Source organism: Rhea pennata, chromosome 6 (assembly GCF_028389875.1).
Source record: "Rhea pennata isolate bPtePen1 chromosome 6, bPtePen1.pri, whole genome shotgun sequence".
NCBI classification, from domain to species: Eukaryota; Metazoa; Chordata; class Aves; order Rheiformes; family Rheidae; genus Rhea; species Rhea pennata.
In genome coordinates, this window is record NC_084668.1 from 22,146,396 (window position 1) to 22,162,917 (window position 16,522).

The window sequence follows — 16,522 nt, forward strand, 5'->3', positions numbered from 1 at the left end:
TAATCGTAACTGTAGTATTTGTCCTAGAACAAAGGCTTAATGTTTAGAAATTGTTTTAGTGAATGAAAAATAACTGATTCAAAAAGGAAATGTGAGCAAAATATTTTGATTTTTCATTTAGAATTTATTACAACTGTCCTATCTGAGTCTGCAACTCTTTCTTTTTTTCAAAATGGAAAAATCTGAAAATCTTGTGAAATATATATATATATATATATATATATATATATACATATATATATATTTTTTTTTACCAAATTTGAAGTTTTCATTAGAAATGTTGGAGGAAGGGGAAAAGTCTAATGGAGACTTAGCACATTTCATCACATGTGCATGTTTAATAGATTTAACCTAAAATAGGTAAGAATAAGTTTGACTAATGTCCATATTACAAAGATTTAATTTGAATGAAACTTAAAAGAAAAAGAATTATGAGAAGAAAATTGGGGAGCTAATTTATAGGTGCAATTTTAATTGGAAATTACTGTCGAGATGGTTGCTTCTGGAAGCTACTTAAAAGGATATTGACATTACCATTTCAGTTGGTTACCTTAGATGAAAGCTTTACATGGAAAGCTAGCCTTGTCTAATAATTACTAATGGGCCCATTTAAAATGTCATAGGTGCTATGAACGTTCACTTTCTGCTGTCCCATGCATCAGTATTTAATCTATTCCAGCTGTTGGTTTAAAAAAAGGTTGGGGGGGGGGATGACAGATATAATTGTTCCATGAAGGATTTCATGATTGCTCATTACTGTAGCTGATTCTGTCTGTATTAGAAGAGTTGAAATGCAGTTAATTAGTATTAAACTTCAGCTCTTGGCTTTCTATCATATGGTAACAATATCTTAACGTGACCGTGCAGGTAAACCTCAGCTTCTCTCACATGAGACAGGTTGAAGTGAACTGATGATCAGAGAAGCGTGCCTTTGTATTGTCACTGCGTGTGCACTACAGTGCCTCTCCCAGCTGTGAGAGGGTGTTCACTTTTCATGCCTGTGAATGAAACCTCCCTCACACAGGCAGTGAATCCATTGCAAATTAATTTCGCCCATAACTTCTGTGCTTTAAAAATGGAAAAAGAAATTAGCTCCTCTCATGAAGAACTCAAGTATAGTCCATGCAAGTTTATGATGTTTCATTTTGTCCTGGCATGTGTGCTAATTGGGTTCCAAAATGTGAAGTTGCTACCAAAAAACCTAAAGAAAAAGCCACTCCTTTTCTAATTGCGAAGAAACTTTTTGCTGTTCTATTATCTTTTTTTTCAATCTGAAATAAACTTTTTACAGTTCTATTAAGGCCTCATACAAAAGCAAAAAATATAATTGTTATTGATTACACCAGTAATAAAGAGTGAAAGTAAATCTCTGTTTTTATTTGGTTTTATTTAATTAATTTAATTTTAAATTATATGAGTTTTTAATCTTTCTTTTCCTTCATTGCAATTTTTAAGATAATGTTACAAAGCAATATCACTTTATTTTTTTATTTTTAGTAATCTATCAAATTCCCAGTCAACTTACCAGAGAAGGCTGTTAGTGACCAGATCTGGAAGGAAAATAAAAGGAAGAGGACCAAGGGTAAATGTTTACAATCTTTTCCCTAAGACAAACATACAAACCCACACGGTGGCACACTCCTACTGCATTTTCATTAAGATGGCCAATTAAAAGAAAGGGGGTCAGGAGGTTTTATTATGTGTCAGAATTGATTTGAGGTCTGAAGCTTCAAGGAAGACAACAAGGAAGATTATATCTCCTATTTTCCAGAGTTACTGTGGTCAAAGGATAATAGTGAGTTATGCTCAAGGTTTTAAAAGAAAGTTATGTAGATTTTGCATACTTAGTTTATTTGAAAATTCAAAAGCCTGACAAGAGGAATGGAATGTTCTGTTAAATTGTAAATCTTATTGGCAAAATCATGGAAAATAATGCTCGGACAACAGAAAGAGTGGAAGGATATGAGAAAACTTCAGCATTGAATAGATAAATAATTTTAGGACAATAGTTGTAAAGTATTCCCTGCTTGGAAACTCATGTCTACAAGCTCTTCTACTGTGTGAGTCAGTTTATATAAGAAATACAAAATTTTATACTCAAATAAGCAAATGGTGATTTGTGTGTGTTTATATGAGTATTCAGGAAAAAAAAACAGTTTTACTTTTCAGGAGTACTATTTTGTAGAAGAGTTCCACTCTATTAGAAGGAAAAAACAAAAGGGGTCACTTCTGAGAGCCACAGTTTTACAAATTACAAATAGCCTAAGGAGGGAAAAAAAAATCTTAAAACATCTGTTTTGTACTTTAGGCTGTATAAGTTTTGACATAACAGATGTAAGCAGTCAGATACTCAGAACATGAATATTTTACAATATCATTCAAAAGAACTAAATTAAAGGACAGTCATTAAATTAATCATGAGAAAATAGAGGGGATAATTAATTGCTTTAACTGAATCATGATGGAAACTTGCTCTGTTCTCATTTATGAATGTGTGTCTAAGAATGGGGAGACTTGAAACATCAGTTCTTGCAAGTCCTCAAGTCAGGGAGATAAAGTGCTCTGAAATACTTGTAAAATATTTGTAAAACAGCTCTACTGAAACAATCGTAAAAACAGGCTACCAAAACTTTGTGAGAAGGTTGTATTACCTAGAATCAACGTAAGTACAGATCAGCCAATTTGTCATTTTTATTTTCTATTTTAGTAGAAATACATACCCATCACTGATCGGTTCAAAATAATACTTAAGATGAAATTAAATACTAAGCGTATTGTTCATATTTTGATGGTTCCGAAGCTTTGGGATATATGCTCTAATGTTGAGTATGAAGGTAGTTTAGAAGTATTTTCCTCTTTGTGTTGTTTAAAGAACTAAATTTTAGTCCAAGCTTCTTGCTTCCTGTTGAAAGGAGCAGGAGACAGCCTTCATAGTGCGTGTGGCTGTTGTGTTCCGATAATTATAATCTTGTTACTGATACGGTGTGTACTGTTACATTTGCAGTACCGTTACTTCTTGGTTGTGGCTGAATTGTCCAAGCTGAGGGTTAGGGGCGCAGCGATCCCTGAGCGCCTTGGGCTGCAGCGTAGTGCTGCCGTTTTGTCCCTAACATGAGAGGAAGTGCCTCTTGCTACTGTTAACATTGTGGGCTGTTATATTTGCAGTACCATCACACCAGACTTTGTTCCTGCATACTTAAAATTGCCTCAGCTCTGACTAGAAACCCATCAGTAAATTTTTCAAAGTAAATTTAATAATTACATTTGTATTGTCCAACTTTCCTATATTCTGTTAGTTGCGTGACAAATTCCTGGAAGCTCTTACACTTCAAGAATGATTCCTGTTTCTTGAGAGAACACAGTCCAGCTACCACCCGTTCCTGGTGGCAGCCTATAACTTACTCATGCAGTTGAAATGGGAACACACTACTTTTGGAGAATGTGTTGAGGACGGGACCTAGGGCACTTGTTGACCTGTTCCTGGTGTCCTTCCTGGGTAGATTAAGCACACTGCTAGATGAGGAATACTTTGCTTTCTGGTTATCTTGAAATTACTTGTAACTCAAGCTCACCCAGTTAACATAAAATGCAAATGAAAATACACAAAGCAGACTCATAATTACAAATCTTTGTGAAAGACAAAGGTGAAGAAATGAAAGAAAAGCTATATACTTTCTCTAAGCTGTACTAAGATGAAAGTATTTCTGTTCCTTTTTTTTTTTTTCCAGGTTACTTACTGAAATCTTTGTTGTCAGTGGCTGTTAAGAGATGCCCATTTTTCAATAAATTTACCCTTCATACTTCATCATAAATGTTCTCTCTAATGTATAAAAACTTTTGCTTCTATTGCCCAATTCTCTTCTGAAGTCTTCTAGAAGATCCAGACAGATTTAACTTACTACTTTAAAATTGTTTGTATTTCATTCTTTTTCAGAGATCGCCTGACCCAATCCCATAACTAGTATAGGCATTTTTTCCATTTGCTTCAGCATTCAAATGCCTCTGTTAAATGAGGTGTTATGTCTTGTGTTTAACTGTTACATTGCATCAGAAAGGAGATAGCTTTCCCGCTCCCCTGGCCTGATAACTGCGCTGCAGCCCTGCAAACAGCTGAGCCAAACAGCTACTGCTGCTGAAAGAGGCAGATTTTGCTTCTGGTGATGCATTCGTGAAAAAAGAGGGGGTCTGGTTGAGCACCAGAAGCAGTGCAGTGTCCGTACTGGGAATGCGTGAAAGTCCCCTTTTTGACGGGGTGAGCTGTTAGATCGATTCTTCTGATCTTGTGCAGCTACATGCTGTACATTTTTTTAATATCAAATGATTTTAGTAATAGAAGCATCATCTTTATACTTTCTTACCAAAGCTAAGAATTTTCTTTGCCAGAAAAGCGAGTTACGTTTGTCCCAGTTAAAAACAACAGGAGAACACTTGCTAGCTTTAAGTACAACAACTTTGAAATAGTCACCTTAAAAATCAATTATTTGATCGCACGTTTGGTATCCGTGATTTAACTGAATGTCAAATATATTTTAACTCAGTAAATTAATAAATTGCCAATGTCCGCTTGGTGTGGAAATCTCAGGTGTCATGTACAATGCAAACTCAACCAGCAGGGATAAAAATCTTGCTTTAGCTATCATAGCATATGAAGTTCCAAGTTATGGCCAACTTTCTTTTCTTTTCAAGCGTTACCGGACACCTTCCAGATCCAGGTCAAGAGATCGATTCAGACGCAGTGAAACTCCTCCACATTGGAGGCAAGAAATGCAAAGAGCTCAAAGAATGAGAGTATCCAGCGGAGAAAGGTGGATAAAAGGCGACAAGTAAGATTGCTTCTTTTCGGAATATATGCATTGAAATTTTTGTGTGTTAAAGTAATACCTCTGTTCTCAGATTTTCTCTTGTATTATAGTAACTTACACAAAAATGTGACTGATTACCCAATTGCCTTATAGCTGTTCTTATTTTTAATCATGCTCGCTTGTGATTATTGTAGATTTAAAATAATTAATATAGCAATCCTAATGCAATTGAAATTTCAGTTGTGAAGTTGTTTCACATCTGACTTCCTTTTGCAGAGTGGAGGGATTCACAATATTTAAAAGCTGTACTTTTCTCTCTCCAAGGAGTGAAATAAATGAAAACAAGAAAGATAATCAAAAAAGCCCAGGAAGAGGAAAGGAGAGAAAAATATCAGACCACAGACAATTTTCTGAAAGTCCAAGCAGAAGAGGGGAAAAGGAGAAGAAAAAAGATCACAAATCAAGCAGTAAAGACAGGGAGACAAGAAGGAATTCAGAAAAAGATGAGAAGCATAACAAAAGCAAGGCCAAGAAAAGAGCTAAATCCAGAAGCCATAGCAAAAGCCGAGAGAAATCAAAAAGTAAAGAAAGAGACTCTAGGCACAGCAGACATGATGAAAAGAGAGCAAGATCAAGAAGCAGAGAGAGGGACCATGAGAAAGGCAGAGAGAGAGAAAAGCGTTACGATTCTAGAGGGAGAGATAAAGAAAGAAGTAGGAGCAAGGAAAGAAGTAGAAGGGGAGGTTCAAGAAGTAATGAACAAGATCATAGTAAGAGCCGAGACAGGGAGAAACATAAGTCAAGAAGCAGAGAGCGTGAACATGCTAGAGGAAAACACAGTTCCAGCAGTAGAACGAGGGAACGAAGCAAAAGCAGGGACAGGGACAGGGGTAGGAGAGGCAGATCTAGAAGCAGAGACAGAGATCGCAGTAGAAGTAAAGAATATTCAAGAAACAGAGATAGAGATAGAGATAGAAGAAGAGGAAGATCAAGAAGCAGAGAAAGGAGAGGTACACCAGAGAGGTATAGAGGAAGAGAAAACAGGAGGAGGAGAGATTCGAGGAGTTCAGAGAGAGAGGATAGTCAAAGCAGAAACAGAGAGAGGTATTCAAACAGAGAAAGCAGAAGCTCATATAAGAGGAATGATACTGAAAGCCAAAGGAAGAGGCGTTCAAAAAGCCGTGAAAGTAGCAGTCCTGAATCCAGTAAAGATAAGAAGTCTAGCAGAGACCGGGATAGAAGTCCAGACTCAAAAAAGAGACCAAGTAGTAAAGAGAGAGAATCAAAAAAATCATATTCACGCAGGAGCAAAGAAAAGGAGAAATCCAGATCCTCAGCAGAAAAGGAAATAAACCAAAAATCAAAGAGTCAGGAAAGAGATCAAGCCCAGAGTAAGGATAAAAAGTCCGATCATGAAACAAGTCCTGGAACAGATGATGACAGACATGGATGAGTTTGTGGACTTAATGTTTCCATTGTCTCAAAGTTTTAGAGACATTTTGGGGAACGCTTTTTTTAAGATGTGGACTTCAGTTTGGTCTTTTGATAATCTAAAACCTGGATCATTTGTACTGCTAAAGTTTTAATAAACTTGAAATGAAAAACACATTCTATGTGTAATATAGCGTGCTGTTTTAAATATTTCATTGTTTTATGTATCCTGGTGTGTTGACAGATAGGAAGGTAACTTCTATGACACATTTATTTTCTACCTGATGAACTTAGAATTTTGTGCAAACAATCACTGCCTGCAAAGAAGCTTGTTTCATGAGTGAAGGAGAAAGCTGCAAATATGCTACACGTCTCTTTAAAGCTCGTAGAATTCTACAAGCTGTCAGTCACTACCATATTGCTATATTCATATTTTAGGATGTAGAAAGCCTAAAGAAATAATGATTTTTGGAGGATTTTTTTTTAATAATCAAAGTGAATTAATATAATTCTTCACTGTTTGTACTTCTGTCACTGTCAACAGTAGAATCCATGACTTGGGCAAGTTGTCTGTGTTTGGGAATTATTTCTTTGTCCTAAATATTTTTGTAAGAAGCAATTTTTATGAAGTGCTCATCTTTTGGTGTAATTTTTTCTGTAACCTTCCTTTTTCTGCTCCCTGCTCTCATGTTTGTCTATTGTGGAAAATTCAGCTTGGATGCTTCAGACTATGTTGCCTCACTGTTGTTGCTGGTAATTGGATGCAAAGGGATGAAACTGATGAGCAGAATTCACTAGGGGTGTCTGCACCCCTCCCTGAGAGACAGCACTCACTGAGCAGAATAAGGAACATTTTTGCTGCTGCTTGGCTGTCTTTGAGAGAACTTTTGCTGCTTTTTTATACTGGGTATTTGAGGCATTTGAAGCAGGATTTCAAGTAATGTTTGAGACAGGGCCTTAAATTTATTATTCTTTCATCTCATACCTCTAGGACCCGTATCTGTGTTTCTTAGCACCACACCTCTGTATAAAAGAGGAGGAAGTTGGTTTATATTGCTGTAGTAGTGTGCCCGCGTGTTTGCTGTTTCCATTGAGCAGATAGTCTGTGGTAGTGTAGTTAGTGGGCTGAGAGGAGGAGGACAGATTGGTGTAAGCCCCAACACTTCATTCAGTATTTGGACTATTTGCACTGAAGCTAAACCTTAACAAAAGTAGATTGACAGGTGAGAAATCTTGTAATTTGTAAAGAAAAGTGACGGGCATTAATGTAAACCTGTGGCAAAGCATAAGAGTGTTTTAGTAGGGTGGGTTTTTTTTTTTTTTTTTTTTTTGCAAATCTATTATTTTTATGACATAACTTGTTCTTACTGCATTTGTAAGTTTGTCAACTTTTTTGCTATGTAATAACCCACTTTCATTAGTGCACATCTACAGCAGATTGGCAGTGTTGAAACTTGATATTGTGATCCGGACAGTTGTTACTCTAAAGAAAAATAACAGTTGTGTTTTAAAAGCAAAATATGTAGGAAGTAGAGAATACTAAGGGAAGACTACTAAAAGCATAAAATTTCAGAGTAATTTGTAGAACTGCTTTGGCTATTCATTTTTTCCCCACGTTTTTGTGCGTGTTTTGCATTACAGTGGCCGTTTTATGCAGAATGTGTAAGATATTTCACGAGCCCATGTGGGTGGACGATACAGCTGTTAATTAAGAGGGATTATAGGAGTAAATGAAAGAAATGAAGCCACTGTGAACTCAGTATGACTTTGGAGAAAATCTAGTCATATTTTCAGAGTCCATATTAAGAAAAAACTGAAGAAGTTAGGCTAAAGGATCATATGACTGCTTAGACAAAGGCTTCCTTCAGTGCATTTATGATCTGCTATGCAGATAATGTACTTCAGAGTCTCATTTAAAAACTCTATTTGCATTATTCTTTTTCTTTAATAGAAGTGCCACAAAATTCCCACACTGTCCTCATTGCTGAAGTGTGCTCGCACTACTGCGATTATTCTTGCTAACACCACAGAAACTTGTATAAGCAAAAAAACAAAAAAAAAAATCAATAAAGTGGTAACTATGTTGGCTCGTGCAGTAGAACTCGGGGGGGGGGGGGAATGCAAGCCGTCAGCAGTAAGACAATCTACAGGAAATAGACTATCCTTTTTTTAATTCTGCAAGTTAAGACATGAATGTATTTATTAAAAATTTCAAACTGGAGATTCTGTCCAACTGCAGTTGACATACAGCTGTGGGGAAGATTTTAGTTCAAAAGGTGCAATTTTTATACCTTCCATATGGATTATCTTCATTGTTACAAGTGGAAATAAATTAGGTATGCATTAAATGAGCTCTCCTTTCACAGCAGTTTTAAATTCGATTAAATGGCACAAAACTCGCTTTTGTTGTTTTTAATGTATTTTGTAAGTTGTTCACTTTCAATCCCACTAATCTGTTGATGCGTATATGCCTGCCTGTAGTGTATTTGATGGTAAATGGTTTTCGTGCTGACCGCTTCTGTTTGTTTACCTTGAAACACAGCAGCCGCAGTCTTGTCAGAGGGAGGATGTGCCAGATTCTCTTGAGTTGTTATCGAATTGGAAATCGAGAATGCTGAGGGGCACTCGGGGGGACTGAAACGCAGTCCCTCAAGAGGCAGCGTGTCCCCAAGCACCAGCAGCCTCTCGCCACCCTGCGAGGCGGCAACGGCCGCTCTGGCTGTGTGTGGAGCCGCTTCTTTCCTCCCTCGCTCCCTGCGGGCCAAGCTGCCGCGGCGCTGGGCTCGCGCGGGCTGCCCTGGGCCGGGCTCAGAGCACCTGGGCACTGTCCTCGGCAGCTACGGCAGAGGCTTTTGGCGTAGAGAGCTGAACCGTAAGCGTGATCGAAAGCATACTTTAGCGTGCTGGAGGTGATGAGAACGATGCTCTTGGCCTTTCCAGGTGGATGGGGAAGGCAGTTACACGTTTAAAGGACAGCTTTTTCTGTCAGTACTCATGACTGTATTCCAGAGTATTTGTGAGCCTGAAGACTTAAGATAAATGAGGGCACAGAGTACTGCTCTGGTACTTTTTAAGAATACCTGTAAGTGCATGTACATACAAAAAATAATTTCCAAAGGTCAGACATGCTTTCTTTGTCATTAGATTTACAGTGGTGATTAACACTGTACTTACCCCATACAGTTTACACACATGCAGAATGCTGTAGAACTTAATACTGGTCATAGCTTTTGCAAACTGTATCACCAAAAGGCCATAATTGATGCTGGGTTTTCTGGGTGCTGCCATCACCTGAGAAGCACAGATTCCCTGTGAGGCTGGGTGGATATATAGAGAAAAGATTGTGTAGAAACTACTGGATGTTAAAGATGTGTTGCAGTTTGCTAATTCTTTGGCTGACACTGTCATGTAGTGTTTCAGTTGAGAAGGGGACGGGGTGGGGGGAAGGCCGTGGTTAAATTTTACCCCTTCATTCTCTGCAGTTGTCAAAATCCTGAAACCTCTCGCTTGCTGTTCAAATCTGACACTATAGACTTCTCTGGTGGCGATCTTTGTCAGATGCCATTTACTGTTACCCCATAACAGTATCTAATTTGTAATAGTATCACTCTAAAAAAGATTCTAGCTTAATGTAAACATAAAGGAAGCAGTGCTTTAGACTTTTTAAGTTTGTTAATTTATTGTTGATTTATTGAAGGGAATACAGTACTTTCGGACATGCCTCCTGGGGCAAAGTAGTGCTTGTGGCTTATCTGATTGGCAAAAATGTGTATTCATGCTTATTGAAACTTTCCTTATATTAGAAAACCTCCGGATAAACATACTGTGCTTTATCATAGACCTTGCTTTAAATCATCTTTGTTTTCTCTCTAATACTTGAAGAATGGTTTTATTAATAAAGGCATTGGTATTTTTCTTCATCAGCCATGAATTAATTTTTACTGTCAACTTACCTGGAGGAATACTAGTGCCAAAGTTAATTTGCATGTTTCTCGAGTCACTGTGATACAAACTTAAAGCAGTTACATACGCTCTTCTTCTTTTGTTGAAAATTGTAAATTTCCTAATGCGGTATTTCACTAAATTATTCAAGAAGTTGCATATCGCAAAATCTGCATTCTGCAAAATTCTAATTCAGTACAATTCTGCAGTCTCCTAGCAAGAAAATACAAGCTTTTTATTTTGTTGCATATATACTTTTAGTGTAATTCTTATTTCTTACCCTTGAACAATTCACATAATTAAGAACAGTGCGCTAACAAAACTTGTGTTCCATAATAAGAGCATAAAATACTATACATATTTTTTCTAAAAAAAGCTACAATACCAAAAATGTTTTCTAATCTTAATATGAAATTTCACAGAAAGAATAACTGTGACAAAATATAATTAAGTGCTGAGTTTAGATAGTAAAACTACATAGAGGTAAAGTCATGTTTGTTTAAAGAATTAAACTACAGTATTCTTTATCATAAAGTCATTGTTCATATGAGACTAGCAAGACAGTTAATGTGAGCAGGTTCAGAAGGCAGATCTTAAGCTGCTAACTATGCCTGACTAGCTCATTGGTTTTAATTCCTTTTTTTTAATTCATTAACGCTCTAATGCTAGCACATTGAACACAGGCTAAATGAACTATGAAGTAATGTGGTGCCATCACGGACTTTGCATTGAAATTTTGCAACATGCAGAGCACAGTTGTAAGGAACCTTGCTATTTTTGGCAGGCAGTTAACCATCTCTATATCCCCTGTACATATGCCTGTAAGTGTATATGGGAAGTATTCAGTGTGGTGATTTAGCCATAGTTGTTAACTCCTGTTTTTTTTGGTATTGTAAATGAGTGTTTGGAAGGATCAAAAAGAATTTAGGCCTCATTAATTTATGATCAGTTGTAAGAGGAACTAGCTAAGAGAACTGTGGTTAATTATGAAAGTAGTGCTGTTTGTATTAAGAAACTAGAATTCAGTGAAGTATTTGGAAAATCTCCATCTTCTGGACATTTTGTAATCTGTAGTTCTCAGCTGGGAAGTTGGCCCAGTTCTCAACTGGGAGAGTGTAAGTTCTTGATATAAAATGTACAATTTATCTATTAAAATACTTTTATGCAATAAATGCTTTTTTCATATTTGTTAGTGTATTCCATATGTCTGCTGTGTGTACTTCCTGCAGTATTACTTAGCATCTTCTGTATGTAATTAAGAGTAGTGTTCTGTTAGTTCATATGGCACAAATGTAAATGTGCAGGGGATTCAGATCTTCAGCCTTTTAAAGAGGTAGTAACAAGCTTGTACAGATTTCTAAAATATGCTGATTTGATGTCAGGACACTGCTGCTTTAAACCAAAATTTATACATTTTTATGGAAGACACGGATAAAGTCAGACTTTTATTTTCAAACTAAATTGGATGACAGTGTTGAATTGTAGAAGGAATTACAGCACTAGGTACAGATTGACAGACAAGTGACAGGAGTGACAGGAGCTCATCATTCACAGAAATGCAGCTCTAATGAAGCTGGTAATAGTGATAAAGGACACTTTGGAATTGTTTTTTTTTTCACTTGTTTCCAACTTCAATCTTGCAACAAAAACAGCCTGCTATTTTTGCCCAAAGCCAATAGTTTTCATCAGCTACTCAGGAAAGTGTTACCTACCTGATGACACCAATTCACAAGTAATGATAGGACAGTTTACAGTCCATTTAGAATGGGATACAAAGGCAAGTTTTGACCCAAGGTCATCTGGACCGGCATCCCAGCCAGCTAGGCCACGGAGGATGGTGGACAGAAAGCAGGGAAGAATGCAAAGGCACTTCTCCTTTCTTGCATGCTCTCACACCAGTCAGCTTAGAAACTTCTAGTGCAAAGTATGTACAGTCTTGCTACACACTCTGTGTTAGCTCCTAAAACCAGTGCTACAATTTTCTCAAGACTGTATTCCTGTCTTGCATGGCATTCTCCATTGTAAAAGAAAGAAAAGTAAGCAGAAAACTGTCAGGAGTAAGAAGTACACTTAGCGCTGATGATCTTACTCTTGTGGACAGCTATTTTTAAAGAGCTTATTCAGTTTTATCTGCTTAGTAATATCTTTTGAAGCCAAAACAAGTTTTAAATAAGCCTTCAGGCCCAGAGATACTGAATATTAGAGAATACAGTACAGGTGACAGCATACATGTTTTCAGTTTACGTTCGGTTGTCATCTCTTGACATTCTAGACAATGAATCTACTGTTTTGATCCATAATAAAGCTAGAGTAATTAAAGGTGTAATTGCTTATTGCAAAGCAGTTGCAAACTATGGCTATAGCTATGGCCTGCCCTTGTTTCCTGAGCTGAAACAGCTCAAGAAAGTTCTGGTGAATATTGTGTCTTGTGTGTCCCAGAGTTGGCTTCTGCAGTTAGGCACTGATGTCTTGCAGGCTTATACAGGTTGTAAGATGATTCTGAAGTGATACCTCTTGGCTCTGTTCTCCTGCAGGCTCTCAGGGGCACATAAGGTGTAAAGTCCCTGCCTTGTTCCTAGCAGGTGCTCAGTCCTTGTGCAAGCTGGGGCTCATGCACATTTGGCAGGAAGAACATGAACAGTGTACATTGCCTTTCCTTTTCTCCCCATTCTAGTTTTTGTAGTTGTGTATGTATACATACTCCCCACTCATGCAGTTGTCTGTTGAGCCTAAACTAATTTTTGACAAATAACCAGCTTGTATTTCATAAAATATGTAGTCAGTTCCCTGCCATCTTTCTCACATGGGCTTCAAGTTACTTTTACAGGATATATTCAACATGGATCACTTCATATTAACTCCTCCCGTAAAATTCAAAAAGGTGGGGCTTTTTTTTTTTTTTTTTTTTTTTTTTTGGCGGGGGGTGGTCTTTGTTTTATCACATGCAAACTACTTCTACCTTTCTTTTCTGGATAGTCTCAGTGTTATTCCCTGGTTTTGTTTCTCAAGCCATAGTACAGCTACTACAAGGTATCTGACTTGGCAATTTTCTATACTGTATTAGAGAGGAAAAGGAGGAATAAAACCTAGATAGGAAGCCCATATCCACATCCTGTTCCTACCTTGGATACTTGGACAGGAGAATAAAGTTTATGGGCAAGTCTTGTCCCAGATTCAATTACTTACTGTCCTTATCTTTGAAATTCTTGCTTCTTAAAAAAAGGCAGCTTCTCTCTGACCATCGTACTCCAAGTCTGCTTGTTTTTCCTTCTGTCTTCTTGCCTGCTTTTCAGCCTGGTGAAGAAAAGGGAATAGCAAAGGTTGGTACTTCCTTCACAGTATAACCATCTATTAAAACATACAGAGGATAAGCTTACAGGAGATCTGAGGTGATGTGAATCATTTTACACTGTTTAGGGAGTGTTTATACTGTGTAGGGAGCTTTTATGCTTCCTATCTTTTGTCCAGCTAGCTTTTTGTTGCAATAATGAGCTGGAACACCCAGGGAGGAGTCCGCCTAGGATCTTGCCATCAGAAAGAAAAAGTTCAGAATGCTTGGTGAGAAACAGGAAGAGAAGGGAACTGCTGGATTGGCTCAGCAATACCACACACTGTTAATAATAATATATTTACTTTTAAATAAGTCAATCACATTTTCTTATCAGGAAAAGTAGGGAAATTAATACAGGTGCCTAGTTAAGAAGTCAGTTATGTTATTTTTCTTGCTCTCAGGGAATCACAGGCCACACACACTGATGAAGAAATTTGCATTTCTGCAGATCTAGGCAGCCTGAAGAGTAGAGATTACTTGCCTGCAAAGCACAAAGTTCTAGTGAAGCTGAGAAAAAGTTCCATATAGGCATTTCTTCTGAACTCAACCTTTTTTTAAAAAAAAAAATTATTTACAGAAAGACTCAGTTACATAACAGTTTTGATTTTGCTGATGTAACAATTCTGAGCAACATCTTTGTCACAGAATTTAATTATTACATTTGAATTTTAGATTTAAAACTCGAGCAATCTCACCTGCTAGTCTCTCCCTCCTTTTCTTAGATCTGCCATCATTTCTTTTCCTTTAATGTGAGCTCTAATCCAATCTTCTTCTTCTTCCTCTTTCTTTTGTTCCTCTTCAGCTTCAATTATTTTCTGTTTAGCGACATGCTCCTCTTTAAAGATCCTTTCATTTTTATGCAGGATGAGATTTTGGAAATCCCAAATGCAAAATAAAAACCTAGCAGAGACCTCGGGCCTTGTCTATTATAATTACAGTTCTTTGGTTATACCAGTGGATGAGGAGGTGCGGAAGACAAACCTGGACAAGAGTTCTCATGACCAAATTGCCACAAATTACTGCAAAAATAAAAGTAACATGCATCTGGTTGTGGCCTGAGGCACAGTATATGTAAATTATATTCTTTCCTCTCTCTTCCCACTACCTCTGCCTTTACTTCCCCCATCTTGTGTGCTATTTGGATGCCACAGGCTCCAAAGGACGGACGGACGGACGGACGGACACACACACACACACACACACACACACACACACACACACACACAAAAAAAAAAAAAAAAGCCTTTGTAGAACCATAATAGTATAAGCCACAAGTATTTTGCAATCTCCCAGCAAGGCAGGTATGAGTACATATTGCTTTCAGCATAGATAAAAGGTTGAAAGCAAACGGAGTAAAATTTATATAATTACAGCCAGAAGATGTACAGGGAAGAAGAAAATTGAGCAAAGACTCACTGGAAATTTTCTCCTTTTATTCTTTCACACACCAGTGATTCAGAGGCCCTTCACTTTAGCCTCTCTGTTCAAGCACTTACTGAGGGGAAACAGCAGCTGTGGTAAGCAGGTCTCCTAATCACCACTAATCATAAAGGGAAGACGCGTTAAAAAGATACTGTCATGTTCACTGGCACAGGTAATCCCTTCTTCCAAACAAAGGAGAATGGGCTCAAAACAGAGGAGCTACATGGAACCTAAATCCAGGCATCAAGTCAAGGAGGATACTCCTTAACGTCCACAGCAGACTTTGTCATCATAGGCCAGTCAAGGCTCAGGCATCACTACAGTACCACTTCAGGCAAGAGAATGGAGCTCTCTCCAAGAGGCCTTCCTGAGAAGCAGGGAGGAAAGAGATGGCCAGCAATTGTCAAGATATGGATATGAGCTCATTACTGAAGCAGTCAGCAAGCCTCCCACTGCTCTCAGGCCAGTTTATTTAGATACATCGGTGCAACTTTCATCCCCCACAGCCAAAGCAAAACCAGCACCAAACTCTCTGCTTTCCTGTTACTTACATGATGCAGCCTCCGGCGTTCAAGTTTTTCCGCCTGCTCCTTCTCCTTTTCTCTCTGAATTTCCAGTTGGTACAACCGAGTCAATCTCTGAATTTCTTCTCCTTCTCTTTTGTCTTCTAGCTTGGCCAGTTCTGCCTGACGCTTGTGCTCCTTTATTCTGAAACAGAGAAAGGAGTTGGAGAAATGGGCTAGGGACTCTGTAAAGCAGGGAAAAGACAAGGATTCTGCATGTCTAGAGGTACCTTAGCACCAAGGAATCTGTACTTTGAAGTGGAGGTGGGTAGACTGTCAGAGGTCAAAAAGAGCATCATCATTTTGAAAGGTAGCCCCTCATCCTCTGGCCAAAGCTCAATTCCAGCCCGAGGGAGAAGTACTTAGGATTCTGCTGGTCTACTCTAGCAAAAGCAAACAAGACCAGCAAATGAACTTGAACTCTAAGCAGCTGGTTTAACTGTTCGCACGCTCGCTGCACCGGTTTGGCCCTTGCCAGCTACTGCTCTCCCAAACAGCGCCAAGGCACTGTCTGGGACATGAAAACGGCCGTCAGCCCACGCCAGGGGGCTGCATGAATGCTGCTGGGATGGGGCAGAGGGAAGGGGAAGAGTTCTGCCTTACCGAGACAAGCCCCTTGCTCTCAGGGGCAGGACACGGATCCCCTCGCTCAACTCACCAGCACTCACGCAGCCCCTGGGAGCGCGGGACCTCCCTGCAGCTGTGGCACCGCGTCAGGGAGGAGCCCGCTGCGGGCTTCCAGCCTGGCCGCCGGCAGATGAAGAGCACACCCAGCGCTTAGAAGGACACAGTTCAGCCCGGCGGAGCCCGCCCCATGCCAGCCGCTTCCGCGGAGGCCTCAGAGGCCGCTGAGCGGCCGCGTGCAGACCGGGGCGGCCGTTGGGGGCGGCCGTTGGGGGCGGCCGTTGGGGCGGCCGTTGGGGGCGGCGCCTCGCCTCGGCCCGTGTGGCGAGCGCTGTCCCCGCCAGCCGGCCGGGCCGCGCCTGCCCGAAACGCGCGTTTCCCTGCAGGGAGTCCGTACCTGGCGAGAG

The 16,522-nt window shown here is 39.1% G+C and overlaps 1 protein-coding gene and 1 long non-coding RNA gene across 9 annotated transcripts in view; one reads left to right on the forward strand and one right to left on the reverse strand.

The window, feature by feature from the left end:
* The window catches only part of PPIG (peptidylprolyl isomerase G), a 31,353-nt gene extending 24,943 nt beyond the window's left edge, over positions 1–6,410 (forward strand). For 5 of the 7 annotated variants that reach the window (XM_062578559.1, XM_062578562.1, XM_062578560.1 and 2 more), the window contains 3 exons: positions 1,498–1,582; positions 4,687–4,823; positions 5,079–6,410. In XM_062578559.1, the coding sequence (XP_062434543.1) occupies positions 1,498–1,582; positions 4,687–4,823; positions 5,079–6,255 (1,399 nt within the window). In that variant the 3' untranslated portion in view covers positions 6,256–6,410. The remainder of the gene's footprint in view (positions 1–1,497; positions 1,583–4,686; positions 4,824–5,078) is intronic. The other 2 variants (XM_062578563.1, XM_062578565.1) reach the window with 1 other exon arrangement.
* Positions 6,411–9,416: 3,006 nt separating this feature from the next.
* LOC134141982 (uncharacterized) lies at positions 9,417–16,315 on the reverse strand. 2 transcript variants are annotated; one of them, XR_009958766.1, is made up of 5 exons: positions 16,150–16,315; positions 15,480–15,636; positions 14,202–14,525; positions 13,362–13,469; positions 9,417–9,524 (listed from the first exon to the last, which is right to left on the reverse strand). It is a non-coding gene; the product is annotated as an uncharacterized LOC134141982 (long non-coding RNA). The 2 variants fall into 2 exon arrangements; XR_009958765.1 differs by lacking the exon at positions 9,417–9,524 and having other exon boundaries at positions 10,876–13,469.
* Positions 16,316–16,522: the final 207 nt, after the last annotated feature.